The 13,649-nt window shown below is 38.9% G+C and overlaps 1 protein-coding gene and 1 long non-coding RNA gene across 2 annotated transcripts in view; one reads left to right on the top strand and one right to left on the bottom strand.

Moving 5' to 3' along the window:
• The window catches only part of LOC308089548, a 204,518-nt gene that overhangs the window by 140,526 nt on the left and 50,343 nt on the right, over positions 1–13,649 (top strand). The window lies entirely within an intron of this gene.
• Positions 1,943–12,987, bottom strand: mak16 (MAK16 homolog). The gene is made up of 10 exons (XM_080432935.1): positions 12,807–12,987; positions 11,315–11,364; positions 10,835–10,944; positions 10,282–10,346; positions 8,424–8,575; positions 7,092–7,146; positions 6,260–6,334; positions 5,716–5,847; positions 5,037–5,102; positions 1,943–3,338 (listed from the first exon to the last, which is right to left on the bottom strand). Exons 1-10 carry the CDS (start codon positions 12,819–12,821, stop codon positions 3,120–3,122), a joined length of 939 nt encoding a protein of 312 aa, XP_080289061.1. The 5' UTR covers positions 12,822–12,987; the 3' UTR covers positions 1,943–3,119.

Genomic DNA, 13,649 nt, shown 5'->3' with positions numbered 1-13,649 from the left:
GAAGAAACTACTTTGCAAGTAGAAATATATCCGGGTCTTGCAGGGTTAAGGGTCCTAGTGACACAGAATTTTAATATTTGAAAACCGCAAAAAATGGTCTTTATTAAATATAGTATATAATATAATTAAATATTCAAATATTTCTTTGACACAGAATCAAATGTTTTATGGTCATGATTCACCAGTACCCTGGTGAATCATCTCTATCTCTATGGGAAAACGTTAATGGGCAGAAACCTCTTATCTACATATTCTAACTTTTTGTGTTTTCTTTCATAAAGTAATGCCCTACTTGATCATACTACAGCGTCACACAAAAGCATCAAAAGTAGCAGATCTGCAAGCTCGACTATCATGGGGAGAAGTACAATAACACTCATGTCAGTGGTACGGTAGTTCTGCCAAGAGCACAGGGTAGAGATCATAGTTATACTGTAGCTGCTTCAAGGAGAAACTGAACCATAACAAGATAGGCTGTTACCAAAACAATAGCTATTAGGCCTAGTGGAGACATCTAGGCTCTTACAAGCTGCCAAATATCATAATGTATTGTAGAAGTGAGTGGTAAAATATAAAGGTTAGATATAAGCAGCCATATAATTTCTTCCTCAGCCTATTTCTTAAGGTTTCTTAACCTTCACCTGAACCCATTCGGATGTGCACATCCAGTTCTCCTTTTTTCCCAACTACTCTAGACTAGTCTCTGTACCAATGAAAAACATTGACCCTTTCTTCACACACAAACACACACTTCCCATTCTCACGATTCACTCAGGTGTCATAATACGAAAACTATTTGATTACTTAACAAATATAAAAGATACGTAAACTCAAAAAGTAAATGGTTTGATATAAAAAAAATGAAATGATATAAATTGTATAAGAAAGATATTGCAAGAAATGTTACCCATGTCATTTTGACCACTTATGCATCCAAGGTTTAATCATTTCCTTTTGCACATGCACTGTACTGCAGCCAACTCCATGTCTCATGCAAAGGTTCCTGGTTGATTGGAATGGGAATAGCAGGCTACGGGACTTTGTGTGGACCTCAGACAAGAATACAAATACAGGTAGACAGGGCTGTTTACCTCTATCCCCAATCTCTAATTGTTCCAATGCTCAGGTGCCAGAATAGAAATAGGTTTTAAACCAACAATAAAATTTGACGTCTCTTTTCACTTTAACCCCAGCATGCCTATTCTGAGGGGAACATTCGCCCAAAATAGATCTTGCACGCGTTGTGAGCTTGTAGATCAGATCTTTTTTGCAAAGAGATTTGGTGTAGACTGAAAAAAGCAGCCCAAGTGCAGCTTTTTTACTAACAGAGGGTTACCTACAAAATAGTGTAAAGATTTGTGCCCAGTTTTCCCCAAATAGTGCCAAGTTCTCCCCCAAAATAGTGCCAAGGATTTAAAAAAACAAAACAAGACGTGTTCTCTAGAAGCGCCCAGTTCTCCGGTTACCGACCACTAGTGCCCATTAATCTACATAAAATAGTGTAGGCCTAGGTTACATTGACAACTGACCATTTGTAGGCCCATTTAGTTCAATCTGATGACTTCTGTCTGCCTGTTGGGTCTAGTCTCACGTAGCCAGACAACTATTCACTATCTCTGAATGCTATGTAGAGTCTAGAACTACACCTCCCAAAAGCCAAGAACGGAAGCCGTGATCTGTTCATCATTTCCGTTCACGAAAATATTTAAAAAAAATGTCTTTACATTTTATTTTTGATAATTTTATTATGGGGGGGGGGGGGGGGGGGGGTGGGGGATCTACACTGATCTCATATGGAATCCAAATGACAAACATCCATCGCCACAACAAAGACCTTTAATCCACAACTTCACTGGGATAATGTTACTTTATTTATTTTCTGGCTGAAAAAACGCAATATCTAAAATTGTAATAAAAAAAAAGACTCACTCATAAAATCAACTGTCGTAAGAAAATGTTTAATGAAACACACGAATCATCTTTCAAACAGATCCTGGAGAAATAAACTGAATTCTGAACTCTGTTATTTAACCTTGGTTCTCAGGGACACCTGGTACTGCCGTTTCTTTCTATTGTTTTAGTAGTAGGAGCAGTAGCCTACCTTGTAGGATAGAAACCCACCCAGCACTACTACAGGTCCTAGTAGGACAGAAAACCAGCAGTACTAGGGGCCTGGTAGGACAGAAAACCAGCAGTACTAGGGGTCCTGGTTGGACAGAAAACCAGCAGTAGCCTACTAGGGGTCCTGGTAGGACAGAAAACCAGCAGTACTAGAGGTCCTGGTAGGACAGAAAACCAGCCATACTAGGAGGTCCCCGATGAGCATGACTGAAGAACCCTGGACAAAATAATCTGAAACCAGCTCATTCCTGAATACATCACTAACACTTAAGACAAGCGGCTCTAATAGGTGGTGAGAGCGAAAAGAGACTTCAAACTTTACTTTAGTTCCTGTACTGATATGAAATCTAAACATACAGTATGGTACAGTTTGTGCGATTCTGGTACTGTGCAGAGACTTGTTTTTCAGCTGTACTGGAAACACCAGAGGACATCAGATCTTCTCTCTTATGATCCCTTGCTCAATGGCACCCAGGGCCCCAGTGAAAGACATTATTATAATGTCATTGGGAGGGTAACAGGAGGGGTGGGCACTAAGGAAGAGTGGTCACCTCTATGTTAATTTGGTCCAAAATGTTACAAAAATAATATGTATATTTGTAAAATGGTCTTAAATAATGCAAAGTATACATGATTAGAACATGATTGAACATTTGACAATAACGTGCTCATAATATTTCTACAATTGCTACAAATTGTATATCCAATCATTTTTGGGCATAAACAAGAATTTGACGGGTAAATCTAAGTCTGATAATGATGTATTGTGCATGTTCAGATCATGCGCACTTTACATTACTACTACTCATTTTTGAACATTTTGGACAAAATAGCTAATTTTACATCGAGGTGCCCACTCTTCTTGTAACACTGGGAGCACAGAGTAAAAAAAAACACAAAGATGATATAGAATATTGATTACGGCGTGTCGTGGGAATTGAACCCATGAGCAATGTGGTTACAGTCAAGTCTCTGGTGGAGCAGGGGGGGGGTGCAGACTACGTGGCTTTTGTCTTGGCGGTGGGCTCCGTTTCCTGTTCGTATTCTATCTGTACAAAGGCTCTCTTCCTGAACGCCGGACCCTTCGCAGGAGCCTTCCCTTTGGGCGCAGACTTCCTCTCGGTCTCCTTCTCCATCTCCTCCTCTTCCTCACTTGACTCTTCCTCCTCCTCCTCCTCCTCGTCTTCATCACTGCTGGCCTGCAGGTTGTTCATGTCCTGAGGAGAGAGGGGAAGAAAGAGGTGGTGATGATGATGATGAAAGGGATTTCTGGGGACCCACGTAAGCGATAGCTGTACGATGCCTAACAACAATGTGGTTGTACGATTAGGGCTGTCACAATTAAGACCGGGAAGACATCCGTGTCATTTTAGATTTCTTTTGGCTATTCAAAAATAAGGGATCTACAAGCTCACGAGCTACGAGCTTGTAGATCTGCTATTTATTATTTTTTATCGTGAAAATGTGTGCACATTTTTTTATATATATATATATTCATTTTTAAAGTTCCAGTTCGAAAACATTTTTAACTCAAATCTTTGCTTCTGGGGGTCCCCTGGTACACATTTCTTTGAGATGAGGGTCCACAGCCAAGCACATACAATTTTGGGGGTCCTTGACATGAAAAAGTTTGAGAACCACTGATATTATAGTGTAGTGGCAAATACTTAAATAAAAGAGAAATATAGACAGGTTGAAATCCTATGATACAGTCAGGGGGCCTCAAGATGTTTCAGTACTTGAGTAAATGTACTTAGTTACTTTACACCACTGTTATACAGATGTTTCTACTTAAGGCAGCAGCACTCAGAGCGTCTGCGAAGGCAGTGGAAAGTTCTAGAAGCTGTACAAGTCAGGGTTTGTACCGTAAGTTCGCAGAAATGAGATGATCAACATGTTATTGTGTTGTTGCGCAAGAACAGGACCCCATCAAAAAGCAGGGGGCGAATCAAAAGAAGAATTGCAACATTGTGTCCTATAAATATGAGGAGAGAGTTATATTTAGTGGAAGTTGAACTACAGTATGAGGGCTACGGAGCTGACTGCCTGCTAACTGCAATGCTGTAACCTGCCTGCACGCAAATAAAGAGATGATGATTGAAGATCTGCCTGGACTAAGTGTCTTCTATCCATTCACCTGGTGATAGAATATCCTAGTCTACAGACATCCACTTCAATAGCAACATAAGTTTATTTTTTTAAACTGTTAGGATTTAGAAGACATTTGTAGAATCCCCCAGAAGCAAAGATTTGAGTTACAAATGTTGTAATATAAATTAAAAGATTTGCACAAATGTTCACTATTTAAAAAAAATAGCAGATATACAAGCTCATATCGCAGCACCCGGTGCTGCGATATGAGCTTGTATATCTGCTATTTTTTTTAATAGCCAAAAGAAATCTAAAATGACATGATGCTTTCCCGGTCTTAATGGGTTAACGATTAAATTGTGTTTTTGTGTCGGAACATGAACAAAAGTAAAGTTTCTGTTGTCCTTTTAGCCTTTGTAAACAAAACTTGCACAGGGCAGATATGACAAATAACTTAAATATGCACAGAGATGACTGGTACCAATAATGAAAATAAAGAATAAACTATGGCTAAATTGGGCCATATTTAATCATTTCATACATTCTTTTTTTGTTGTTCTTCCCCTTAATGTTGCTGAAACAGTTACTTTGAGAACTGACCAGCGACCGTCGGCGAAAGAGTTTCTCTCGGCTTCCTTATTGACCGCTCATTTCTACGTAAGAGAACGAACGGCTTCGATAGGAGCCTCCATTTTATACAGTCTAAAAATGTAATAAATAGTGGAAATAGCCGATCTACAAGCTCGCAATGCATCGCATTGCGAGCTTGTAGATCTGCTCATTCCAGCACAAGGTAGCATAGCTGTACAACAGACTTCGTTTACCTCAAAGTCACTGATGTCACTCTCCTCCAGCTCATCAGCAGCAACAAACTCCGTCTTTCCAACATCCTGAAAACACATTTGTTATTCATTATTGTTGCAACATCCATTTTATTCAAATTGAGATATGCCGTATCTGGAGCAATACAGTATACTGTAAAAAGGTGCTATAAGTGATGTTTTTTCTTTGTTAAAAAAAAGTTTCTTAAAAAGTGAAAGCTCTATATTCCAAAAGTTATCAGAGTGGTTGATTAGTAACAGGGGTCTCCCAATCTCTCCAGGTCTTAAGTAGAACGCCACAAAGAGAATTTTTAATATATATATATGTTCCAGTTTCGACTGCAAATGTTGTTTTGTTTCATCACTTCCAAATACACTGGTTTATGCTGTATGATTTCCATTTCCTAACTGGATGAGATCGGTACGGTATCCCTATCTGAAAATGTATTTTCTATCGACTTAAGAGCTGGTGAAACGGGGAGACCCCTGTTACTGAACAATCACACTATAGCAATGATTATAATCGGAGTATAGCGCTATCTATCACTTATTATAACAAGAGAATATCATCTACAGCACTTTGACAGCAGTTAGGGAAGGGAGGTGTTTGTGTGGGATTTGAACCCACGTGTTGTGTCTAAGGATAAATAAAGATCCAGACAGAGAGAGTAGCCTTCCTCACCTCATCATCTTCTTCATCCTCCTCCTCCTCCTCCCCCTCTTCTTCATCTTCCTCCTCTGACTCGCTCTCCTCCTCCTGCTTTTCCAAAGCTTTGTCAAACGCGTGTACAGGGAAGTTGTAGATGTCTCCGTACTGACAGACAGGCAGCAAAAGAAAGAGAGACAGTTAGCACCTTCAAGACAACGTTCAGTTTAAAACGGTCCTCATTTTACTTTACAGAGAAAACTTGGTATTTCAATTCAAACTTCAGCCGCTTGTATTACATTCTTTCATAGTCAATTCATCTATTGATTTAATTTGCATTCCATGGGATAATTTAGCCGATACAACGGTGGTAAAATAAGGTAATAAAGCAGAAAATGATGGCAAATGCTCTGCACAAGTTATATGAATCCAAACATCTTGAAATTACTTAATGTTTACCAAGAATTCAAAAACAGAACTTTTCCTATATAATGTGGAACAAAGAAAATGTGTAAATAATAAATATTAGATTTGACTAATAAAATGTAACATCAGTGGATGAATCAACAGTACAACATACCGTTCCCTGTTTGAGCCTCTCCAGAAGTTCTTTCTCTATAGCCGTGTCCAACTGAGCTGCAATCAATGCTTTCTCCTGCAAACACACGCACACACACACACACACACAAAGTGATAAACAGTTAGGTTGGTTTCACACCTGGACATTTAATTAAATTTAAACAAATCCTGGACCGTATTGTCGGAAAGCTCATTCAAACTGCGGATTGAATGTTCATTAATGTGCATTGTCCCGTTGCACATTTACAGGACAATGCAAACAAATGTAAACAAAACCTGCACAGGGCAGATATGACAAATAACTTAAATATGCACAGAAATGACTGGTACCAATACTGAAAATAAATAAACTATGGCTAAATTAGGCCATATTTAACCATGTTTATTTTGTTCTTCCCCTTAATGTTGCTGAAACAGTTACTTTGAGAACTGACCAGCGACCGTCGGTGAAAGACTTTCTCTCGGCTTCCTTATTGACCGCTCATTTCTACGTAGGAGAACGAACGGCTTCGATAGGAGCCTCCACTTTATACATTCTAAAAATGTAATAAATAGTGGAAATAGCTGATCTACAAAATCACAATGCAAAACAATAAGAAATATATATAATTAAAACCTAACCAAATGAAAACTGCAACAATGTTGCCACTTTGCCCAGAGTGTATGAACTATAGGTGTGAACCTGCCCTTTAAAGAATTTCAAACAGATGTACAGACGAAGTGATGATGGGAGTGAACACAAAGATCAAGTGATGATGGAGTGAACATAAAGATGTACAGTAGTGATGATGGAGTGAACATAAAGATGAAGTGAAGATGAGTGAACATCTCACCTCTTTCCTCTTCTCTCTCCTCTCCACCTTCCTGCTAAGAGGAACCAACTTCCTCCTGAAAGCAACACGAAGTGAAAGATGTCAGCATTAAGGCAGGTTTATTTGTTATAGCGGCACATTTCATACTCAAAAGCTATTCAAGATGCATTACATAAGAAAGTGGTCATCAACAGGGGGTCCAGGACCCCTAGGGGGTCCTTAAGAGTTGCTACAGGGGGCTGCTATTTTTGGCAAAGAGATTTGGTGTAGAGTGGAAAAAGAGCAGACCAAGCACAGAGCCAAAAGGTCAAGTTTACTAAGCATTGGGGGTTTAAAATGTCTGAAAATACACATTAACATGAATTAATAAAATATAGGAAAATTTATAGAAAAACATGCATTAAACAAAAACAAAAATGAATTGAAACAACACTGATGATAATGCTGTTAAACAACTCTATGAAATCTATGAAAAAGTTGAATCTCCAACACAATTTTATACAATATGTAGTGGGGGTCCCTGCTTTATCTCTCTCTCTCAGCTAAGGGGTCCTTGGCCTGAAAAACGTTGAAGACTCCTGACATAAGGCATAAAGAGTCACTGAAAGACATAGTAAAATGTGTATTGGAAGCCAGTGCAGATATCTGAGAATGTGTGTATGCATGTCTTCAGCTTTCTTAGTTCTAGTTTAGAACCTTCTAGTTACCTTACCCAGTGTTGCTATGCTCATTTGGGATGTGCTTGTACTGTATTTTAATGACGTTGACGCGCACGTCGTTTAACACCTACACTACAGGTCACACAATGGACAATTGATATGCATCTAGGCTCATTCCTATGTTAATGTCCCTGGTGTGAGTCGGGAGCCTTTGTAAACTTTATTGAGGTGTGAATTTAAAGTCGTTTTAAATCTATGCGTGTGCCTGCGCGTGCTCCTGGACAAATAGGTTCCTGCACGCCGTGCAAGGCCGTCCCATGAGCATTGCACCGCTGACCTTACCCCACTACCACCCACGCTGCTGTATGCTGTAATGATGACTTATAAATTGCATCATGCACAACCCACTACCACAGCCTATAACATATGCTATTCTGGATATCCTATCCTATAGACCATATTGAATCATTTTATACATGCATTGTTTTTGTTCTTCCCCTTAATGTTGCTGAAACAGTTACTTTGAGAACTGATCAGCGACCGTCGGTGAAAGGCTTTCTCTCGGCTTCCTTATTGACCGCTCATTTCTACATAGGAGAATGAACGGCTTCGATAGGAGCCTCCATTTATACGTTCTAAGAATTAAATAAATAGTGGAAAAAGCAGATCTAGTAACTGTACTGGTTGCACTTACTGTCGCTTGAGAGTGAGTTTTCGGATGCGGATCAGGTACTGCGTGATCTTGGTGAAACGCTGTTTACATTTATGTCGGATGAACCTGGGCCAGTAGATCAGATTTTTGTCGATCATATCCAGAGCTTGCTCGTAGTTCTTACTCAACTTCACCTGGAGACACACGTGCACATTTTTATAGGTGTGGACACTACTGTGTGTAAGACAGCAGAGGTGTAAATAATGTATTAAGATATTATTATAAGAGTTGCGGTTGTAACACTGTGATTTTGCTATGAGGTTAGTAACATATTGTGATATAGATCATATTTGTATACAAGCATTGAGACCACAGTACATGCATGCATGCATGCATGCATGCATGCATGCAGGTTGCATATAAGTGATTCATAACAGATGTAATTTTAAGGAATCAGATCACTCAGCGTCCTTAGCTTGTGAGTAGTGCTGTCACGATTATGACATTTTGCTTGACAAATTGACAATTAATTGTCACTCAAATAATTGCAATTAACGATTTAATTGTGTGGCTTTTAGGCCTTGTAAACAAAAGATGCACTGGGCAGATATGACAAAAAGCTTAAATACACAAATAAATTACTGACAATGACTACTACCAACAATAATGTACGGAAAATATCAATAATGCCTCGTATTATGGCCAAAATACTTTTTATATTTTATACTCCAAATCTGTTAGAAAATAGTGGAAATAGCTGCTCGCATCGTGACGTGTTGTGAGCTTGTTGATCTGCTATTTCCACTATTTGCAAATTAGGCGATTAGGCGATTATGACAGATTGTGACAGGCCTACTTGTGAGTCGCTCCCAAGTGAGACCCTGGGCGAGTGAGTACCCGTGCCGAGCGATCGACATTTGATAAAACACATTTTTACACGCAGGTACCACGACTTATTTTCCATTGTGTCTTATGAGTGGTCGGGTTCTCTTGCAACGTGCCTGCGTGCGCATTCCTGCGTGATATCAATGTGACGTGGTCTGATAAAAGGTCTATTATATTAATACTGAGGTTAGTAAATACAATGTGACATTGTGTGGAGCATGAGGGATTTCAAGTATTCCTTATATAACCATTTGAGCCTATATAATCTTCTTTGTACTCATAATATTCCTTGTACTCATAATCATGCAATCATTGTGTTAATCACAATTTCATTGTATTCAAGTTACTGTTTTAATCATTATATATCAAATCATAAACATGTGTGATTGAGTCGTGTCCTACTCCTGAACCATAAATAGTCATTCTTGTGGTATGTGGAGAGGTATTTTGTGAATTTACTGGACAACTCCTTGTTGGAAGTTGGGTTTATTTTTCAAACTTTAGCCAGACCACATGGGGTGTATGTGTCCCAAGGAGGACGCATCCAGCAGTACACTGTGGTTTAAAATAGGTTACCCTTCAAATTACATCTGTAATGTAAGAATGGTTTAAGAAGAAGCTAGCCTTATGCTCATTTGTGGGTATTAAGCATTGTTTGTAATAAGAGTCCGCTGGACTGGTAGCTAACAGGGTGATGGTGATGACAGCTAAATGTCTTCCAGAATGAACCTTATGTGATCAAGCGGATGCCCTGTAGATGGTGACGTCCAGATTTGACTATATCCATTCTTTAGCTCTCCATATTGGGAGGATGCGACATTGAATGGGTTGCTATATTTCAATATGCCGAGGCGTATCTAAGGCACAGCTGTTTCAGCTACTGATGTCCATGTATCCACTCAGTCCGTTCACTTGATGCAACAAGTACTGCACTTCGATGAAGATTATGGTCTCGTTTTACTCTTGAGAAAACACTTTGCTTTAACAGTTGTTACAGTATAAATAGTATACTCACTTTCTCCCACATCTTGCGAGGAAAGGCTGCTCTTTCTATCACCTTCATGTATAGAAAGATCTGACCTGGGAGAGAGACACACACAGACACATGGTTAGAAATATTTTCTGGTACGTTATCAATAGACCTGCTTCAATGTCTTCACAGGGTAACCGGAACGCTCGCCCCAAAACACACTCGGCCCCATTTTTTTCCACAGATCACTCGCCCCTCCTCCCCCCTAACGGACGACCACTCGCCCCACAGCCTCTAATATTAAGTTAGGAAATAGATAGGCAAAAAACTGTTACGACGGAGGCATGCCATCTGAAGCGGACTTGAGCCACAAGAGGCACAGCAGAGCTCACGTTTTATGTTACTTATGCGTGACACGGTCATACGATAAAGTAGGGAATTCACTTAAAAAAGTTTAAAAGCTGAAATATGGACATACGAGGTTTCTGCCCGACAGTGACAATTTTCAGAAAAGAACGTGCAGAAAGATGAGAGGCATGTGAGAGAGACCGTGTGTGAGAGAAAGACAGACAGACAGACAGAAAGGACGTGGTCTCACCTTTCTCCTCTTTGATGGTGGCATACTGGCTGTTAGACAGTGGACAGGAGGAGCGATTACACAGGCCAGTCAGGTTGTACTCATTACGACAGAATGTCTGGGTCTTTGTCCTGCACAGGAGGACACACAGATGGAGACAGATTTAAAAAACAAACAACAAAAAACAACGAAAAATGTAGGGCTGTCACGATTACACGTTCACACGTAAAGTGACGCGTTGTAAGCTTGTAGATCTGCTATTTCTGCTTTTTTTTATTTGAAAATGTATTGAAAATGTTTCAACATGGAAACGATTATGCAAAAATAATTGCGATTATCTCAAATAATTGCGATTAGACGATGTAATAATTTTGACAAGCCTAGAGAAATGTTGAACTGACTCGGTGATGTAATGACATTGAAATCTTAAGCCAAATCCAAGCTTTACTGCACTAATAGATCACGTCAATCAATCAACAGCCATGCTTGTTGCATACTTACCTAACCTTGTAGGAGCAGAACGCCCTGTTTCCTATGATGTCCCAAATCACCTATAGGACCAAGAACACACCACATTTATAAAGAATTAACATTTTGAAACATTGACGATAATTATCTCAGTAGTTCATGTCTGTTTAAAACAAAAGGGACTTGAGACCAAACAGCTCTGACCATAATGCATCACGATTATCAAATCTATTGTTCTTTATTCTTATTTTTTTGCAGTTGTATATTTCACTACGTTTACTTTGTTTGTAGTTGTAGGGAAGCTGTTCAATCTAAACAGGGCATGTGTCTAGACACCATATTACACAATATATATCCTATATAAATCAAACATTGTTTTGTTTATAATACAGGCAGCACATTTATAAACAACCATAGTTAACCAAAGTGCTACACAAGTTCAAAAAACAAACAAAACAAGGCAAAACATACAAGCAAAAAAACCCCCAAAACAATAGGGGAGAGAAATGTGTGTATAAACACAAGCTTGAAACAAGTGTGCATAAATGTACAGATAAGAGCAGTGGTTCTCATAGTGGCTTCCAGGGACTCTCTGGGTTCTAAATTGGCCCTTACAAGCCTGTAACTCTGACAGTACACAAATGGAACCAAATGGACCCTGACAGGTCCATTTGGTTCCATTTGTGTACTATCAGAGTTATGTGGGGTCCTTGAAATGTGAAGTTTGAGAACCACTGGTATAGTCACTAGACTAGAGCATGTACCCACATGGGTAACATGATAGGTGGGCACCAAGGAAGAGGAGGCACCTCAATGTCAAATTGGCTATTTTATTCCCAGTAAAGTGAAGTATACATGATTTAACATGCTTTAACATTCGACAATTAAGGTCGAATATTTCTACAATTGCTAAAAAAAAATCTATATCCAGTCATTTTGGGGCATAAACAAGAAGTTGAAGGATACAATTGAGTCTGATAATGATGCACTGTGCATGTTAACATCATGTATACTTTACATTACTTAAGATCATTTTTCAAATATTTTATTTTGGACAAAATGGCCAATTTCACATCGAGGTGCCCAGATGTCCCTAGTGCCCACCTATCCTGTATCCTCCACATGTGCACACACACAGACCTATCCATGTGAATATAATATCAAAGATGAGATGTGACCAAAAACTTAAGTTAAGCTCAACTGTGGTTAAACAGACAATAGTCTGTCGTGATTCAGTATTAAACCATTTCGACTTGAACAAGACTGATTAAATAGATGATAGTACAGTATAATAGTGTGTCTATCGCCCACTATGACTGTTTTAAGACACACAACCTGTTCCTAATAATGCAGGGGTACAGGAAGTCTCTAAAGGAATATATAATATATATAACCATCAATTAAGCATTTAAAGGGTACAGATCTATGAACCAAGCTCAGTATTGACCTGAAACTATGTTTAAATGTCCTGTCTGGCTGCTAGGCCTCTAGCATAGATAGTTAGTATAAAACAAGGAACACTTACGTCGTCGTGCTGCATTTTGGATTATTTCTCTGCCAACGTCACCTACTGTAGGAGTAAACGGACAGTTCGGACACCGTCTCTGTACTATATAATAACTTAAAGGCACTCTATTACGAAGTTATGATGAAATGTGTCATCTGATGAGACCACATGGACGCGTTCAGGAGACCGACATCTTTGTTGTGCGGCGTGTCGTCCCTGGTGAAATCCCGTGAAGTCTCGCGGTGTTCTCTTTTTTAAAACCTTTATTGATCCAGGCTAAGTTAACAGTTCAGGGCATACCGTTACACTTAAGTAAAAGTAGCAATAGTCTGTTACAAGTAAAAGTTTGGAATTCAAAATGAACTTGAGTAAAAGTACAAAAGTATTGGTATCAATGTACTTAAAGTACCAAAAGTAGAAAGTACTCATTATGAAGAATGTCCCATTTCACAAAGTTTTCAAATGTGTAAAATGCATAAAGATCTTTAGAAAATAGCCAAAATCTATATAGGGCTGAAGTGGTTTTGTAATAATAATCCAAATAGTAACGTAAAGTTTTCATATAATTGTAGTGGGGTAAAAGTAAGTAACTAAATATTTGCCTCTGAGATGTAGTGGAGTAGAAGTAAAAGTGCTGGAAATTGGAAATACTCCAGTAAAGTAAAAAATACCTTAAAAAAGTACTTAAGTACAGTACTTGAGTACATGTACTTAGTTACTTTACACCACTGCATTTAGTCAATATCATATGAATAAATGTGAACATTGACTTTAGGTTCACTTGTTTGTCTATCACCATAACAGAGAAAACGTATACACTTTTGTCAAGGTCGTATCTGAACTTAACCTTAACAATTCACT

The sequence above is a fragment of the Gymnoscopelus braueri genome, assembly GCF_963280865.1.
Source record: "Gymnoscopelus braueri genome assembly, chromosome: 7".
Classification (NCBI taxonomy): Eukaryota; Metazoa; Chordata; class Actinopteri; order Myctophiformes; family Myctophidae; genus Gymnoscopelus; species Gymnoscopelus braueri.
Note: the sequence above shows the minus strand (reverse complement) of the source record. Positions and strands in the feature narration are given on the sequence as shown.

Coding starts and splice junctions, on each gene's coding strand:
- mak16 (XM_080432935.1), bottom strand. Junction 10,945..11,314: donor TTCTGCTCCTACAAGGTTAG/GTAAGTATGCAA, acceptor CCTCCTGTGCAG/GACAAAGACCCAGACATTCT. Junction 5,103..5,715: donor AGGATGAAGAAGATGATGAG/GTGAGGAAGGCT, acceptor ATGTGTTTTCAG/GATGTTGGAAAGACGGAGTT.